The following is a 5,007-nucleotide window of genomic DNA, read 5'->3' on the forward strand; positions in this document are numbered from 1 at the left end:
GTTTTGTCACTTGTACTTTTTTGTTTTTTGGTGATGACAAGGAAGTTTATTTATCTCTTTCATTTATTGGATGTGGAGAACTTATGAGAGCTTTGGAGACTTGTTGAGAGATGTTTTAGCAAAATTTGCATATCTTTGTGGACGTTCCTTGGTACTACATGTCTACACTCTCTATGTAATGTTAATTGGTAGAGTTGGTATGCCTTGATCTTTTTCAAATTTGATATTACCCATGCAGTGGGAGTTCCTAAATGTGTATGTTCTTCATTAACAAGTTTGAAACATGGAGCTTGTGATTGCAATTTATGGGCTGGTTATGTTGTTGGCATGAGTTATATTGATGTTTCTAGATGCCTTTGAGGTATGGATGATTAGATGGTTTAGCATTTGTTGTGGGTGCTATTTTCAATCATGTGGATTTATCAGTTGGATGTGAGCAGTTAGTTTTGGTAATTATTCTAACTGGTGTTTGATCTTGTTTTCTGTAGGAATTCTTTGGGTTTAGAATTGTGTTCTAGTTATAGGTTTTGAAGTTGTAATGTTTCCATATAGCTCGTGAGCATAATAGAGTTGTGGTAGTATCATGTAGCCTTTTGTTATTTCTTGGATTTGATGCTTGTGTTCTTTGGATTGGTGCATCTACACCTTGGCTTGGTTCTTTTCTCCATAGGCATGTTGGAGGATGATAATATGGTAGACATCTTAGATGTTGTTGTAGGTGTCTTGTTGGAACACGAGAGCATGTTTGTGATTTATGTGGTTTCATCAAATGGATACTAGCAATCTAAATCTTGTTGTTTCCAGTAACTCTTGATAGGTCTTCGACAAGTGGGAGAATATTGAGATCAAGGTGTCTCAACCTTAGAGTCCTAACATGTTGAATTATTTAATTAATTGTTGCATTTATTTGCTATATTTTAAGTTTTTAATTTCGTAATGCCATGTCATCTTTGTGGGACCTCTAGGTAAGGTGGCATTTTACATGGAAGGTGAGTGTATGGCATGGATTTCTATTTTCTAGGAATTTGGCACCCACTTTGAAGAGTCAAGTTTTGAAGTTGCAAATTAAGCAAGAATTATGCATAAACGAAGTTTCTATTTCATGTTAAGTCTACATGGAATGTGGACACCCGTGGAAGTGTAGTCTACAATTTCTTACTAATTGATAATTGCATATTGTTGCAGGAGTTGATAATTGGAAAGTTATTTTTTTGCATGTGAGTTGTATTTGACAACTTTTATGTGGCATCTTCATGCTTAGGCGTGAGCTTTGGAAACTTGACATTTAATGCATTGTAAACTTTATAAATACAAGTGTTTGCTAGGAGTTGAGGAGATGAGATTTGCTCATTTTATAGGGGTTATGCTACCAAATTTTCTCTAAAGAAGAGCAAGATGTAAATCTCCATGTAAAGATTGAAAGCCTGAAAATATATTTTAACTTCATTGTTGAATAATATTGGCTCACTGTTTTGGAGAGTAGGTTTTTTAACCAAAAGGGTTTTCTCCACATATATATCTGTATTTTTCTCTTTATGTCTCATTCTTCTTGTTTCATGATTCGTTTAAATGATGCTGAATTTTTCTTAGATCTGTAAATTGCATGATCTTTCCTTTAAGGTTTAATGTGGAAAATCAACCATGTCTGTTTCTGCTTTTTTAGCATAGTAGTATATACTTGTATCAGCATGTTGGAATCTATTTAAAATAAATAAATGATACTATAGGTGCATACTAATCTCAAAGGTCTTTTTAGGATGTTCTCATTTCCCTTCAATACTTTTTAAAATAATATTTCTTATAATATATCCTCACATGAACGTCAATCATTTCCACTTGGAGGTGTCATACTCAGCTTTCATGGAATTTACTAAAATCGACATCCTTAGCTGCATGTAGAGAGAAGACAAATTCTATTTTCATGAAACTCCTTTGTAAATGACTTTTTAAGGCTTCACTGCAATCCAAAAAAGAAATGCTTTAATCCAGGCTTCACTGGGAATAAATTAGCACTTTTCTCCTGTACATTCTTGCAGTTGTATGCACATAGTAAAATAATTGAAATGGAAATGGATCTTTTTATAGTTTATGATATCAAATAATCTATTTTGGGTTTATAGATAATTTATAGTATATGGGATTTCCTGTATTCTATGGAGAGGACACCTAACTGTGCTACAAACAAGATGTGCATTCCTTACCCTGCAGAATTTGAACTCGTGATCTCACTTTTGAGAATACAAATTCTCCACCATTAAACCAACCCATAAAGAATGACTGAATCTTCCTTATTTCTCTTCCTGCTAAGAGTAAGAAATTGTATTTACCATGTTAGCGTGCACATGCATGCACAAAGAGGAGAATGGTTGTTCGCATTCAGTGCCAAGTATTGCAAAAAATGCAAACACAATTTCCATAATCACCAGTAATCTCCGCAGGTACAAATGCCATCCTTGAAATGATGAAAACGGCTTGTATCCCTCACTATTATTTCTCGCCTAACCAGCTTGGAGATAAACCTGGCAGCAGTGTGGCAATCTCCACATATGCGAAGGTTCTTGACTACTCTGATAGGTTTGCCGGGTTGTGTGCTAATAAGGCCAAAAGCAATTGCTAGCTTTTCACTATGATAGTTGAGCAAGTGCTCCTTTTGCTTTTCCTCTACATCATGCAACACAAAGCTTGTATTGGGCACATAGCCTGCTGCTTTCATTTGCTTGGTTAATTCTTTCAACAGTGAATAAATCTCCTTCGTTTGGGGATGAGATCTATCTCTTGCGATAAATGTATGCACTCTGTTCCCAGCCTCGATCCAGCTCTGCCCAAGCTCTTTTTTCAGTCCTCTGTCGTCCATCAATTTTCTTATCTTTTCCCTCTCCTCCCACCATCCTGATGCAGCATACAGATTTGACAACAGAACGTATGTGGATGGATCTTCTGGTTCCAACTCAAGAATGCATTCTGCTGCAACCTTTCCTAACTCAATATTTCCATATATACAGCAAGCCCCCAACAAGGGTTTCCATACAAATGCATTAGGTTTAACATGCATTTTTGATATGACTTCCTCTGCCTGACTTAGGCGGCCAGCGCGACCAAGAATGTCAACTATGCAAGCGTAATGCTCCAGCCTAGGAGTAATACCAAACTCATCTTTCATGGAATCAAAGTAAACGAGTCCTTCATCTACAAGCCCTACATGGCTGCATGCCGCTAGAATGCAAACCATAGTGATGTCATCAGGCTTTATACCTGAACCTTGCATTTGCTCAAACAGTTCAAAAACCTCTTTGCCTCGGCCATGCTGAGCATATGCAGAAATTATCGCATTCCATGAAACCACATCTCGCACAGAAATTCTTTTGAACACAGTTTGCGCTTCCTCCATGCTCCCACATTTGGAGTACATGGTAACAAGGGCATTCTCCACATTCACATCTGACCAATACATCCTTTTTATGCAGATAGCATGAATTTGTTTTCCCTGTTCAAGCAATGCCAAGCTGCCGCAAGCGCCAAGGGTACTAGCAAAAGTGAATTGATTTGATTGAAATCCCAGCTCCTGCATCTGACGGAGCATTATCAAGGACTCTCCTCCTCGTCTATTCTGAGCACAGCCTGTTATTACTGCAGACCATGTAATTGAATCTCGTTCAGGCATTTTATCAAACACCTGAAGTGCATCTTCCAGTATTCCGCATTTAGCATACATGGTAACAAGTGCATTTCCCACATGGATATCTGAGTCAAATCTTAATTTGAGGACATGGGTATGGAGCTGTTTGCCCTGTTCCGGGGCTATTAACATAGCACACGCCCTGACAATACTAGCACAAGTAAATTCATTCGGTTCTACTCCGGATCCTAGCATTTGGCAATATAGTTTCAGGGCTTTCTCCTCAAAACCATTGTGAGAGTAGCCAGCAATCATGGAAGTCCAGGAGATCAAATTTCGTTGAGGCATTTTGTCAAACACTTGGCGTGCGTCTTCTACTGTATTGCATTTCCCATACATATCAATAAGGGCAGTCCCCACGCTTACGTCCAACTCAAATCCGCTCTTAATAACATAACCTTGGACCTGCTTCCCACCTGAAAATATGGTCAGACTAGTGCACGCTGTAAGAATACTATTCAACGTGAACTGATTTGGCCTGACACCTTCCCACATCATTTGCCTCAACAGTTTCAAAGCCTCTTCATAATATCCGTTCTGAACGTACCCTGCGATCATTGTAGTCCAGACTATCACGTTTCGATCAGGCATTTTGTCAAACACATCGCGCGCATCCAAAACACTTGCGCACTTAACATACATATTTAGAAGAATGCTTTGCACAAAAGTATCCGACTGAAACCCAGAACGAATCACCTGGGTGTGGACTTTCTTCCCATCGGCCAACGACTTCACTCGAGTGCAATACTGCAAAAGTCTGACATAGATTTGTGAATCTACCTTGGTTGTGTGAAGCACTTCCTTCCACAACATATCCACTTCCTTGGAGTCCTTGTTTACTGTCTCAGCCACTCTACAAACTTCTTTTCGACGAATTTTGATGGCCATGAAAAGAATTTGTCTGCTAACACAAATGCCTCTATGTTTGAACTTGAGCCCATTGGCAGATCGGCTTGAGGAAGTATCTGTATGGTTTTGTTGCAGGACTGTTATAATAGAGGGAGGAGAGGAGGCTATATGTACACAAGCCATAAATCAACTATTAATTACCAGAAACGCAGTCTTTCAGCATGAATAAGTTTACCCTCCTTATTTGAGCCTTTTCAATTTGAAATTTATATATTATTATTTATGAGTAATTAAATTAGGTTGATGGGATTGTAAGAAAAAATTAACTTATTTAAAAATTTATAAGAAAAAGAAAACTGTAAGGAGTTTTAGATTTGTTTAGATTTTTAGAATGGAAGCTGAAGAATTGTGTCCAACAAGATTTTTAGAATGAAAGTTGAAGAGTTGTATAGAATAAGTATTTTTTTTTGTCAAAATTTATT

At 37.7% G+C, this 5,007-nt stretch overlaps 1 protein-coding gene across 1 annotated transcript; it reads right to left on the reverse strand.

Moving 5' to 3' along the window:
* Nucleotides 1-1,958: 1,958 nt before the first annotated feature.
* Nucleotides 1,959-4,754, reverse strand: LOC131030800 (pentatricopeptide repeat-containing protein At3g24000, mitochondrial). Its single transcript, XM_057961718.2, has one exon. The coding sequence runs from the start codon at nucleotides 4,706-4,708 to the stop codon at nucleotides 2,420-2,422; it is 2,289 nt and encodes a 762-aa protein (XP_057817701.2). The 5' UTR covers nucleotides 4,709-4,754; the 3' UTR covers nucleotides 1,959-2,419.
* Between the last annotated feature and the right edge of the window lie 253 nt (nucleotides 4,755-5,007).

Source organism: Cryptomeria japonica, chromosome 4 (genome assembly GCF_030272615.1).
Source record: "Cryptomeria japonica chromosome 4, Sugi_1.0, whole genome shotgun sequence".
Lineage (NCBI taxonomy): Eukaryota > Viridiplantae > Streptophyta > Pinopsida > Cupressales > Cupressaceae > Cryptomeria > Cryptomeria japonica.

What these genes read in the sequence shown, in the direction of transcription:
- LOC131030800 (XM_057961718.2), bottom strand. Translation starts at nt 4,708, where the DNA reads ATGGCTTGTGTACATATAGCCTCCTCTCCTCCCTCTATTATAACAGTC.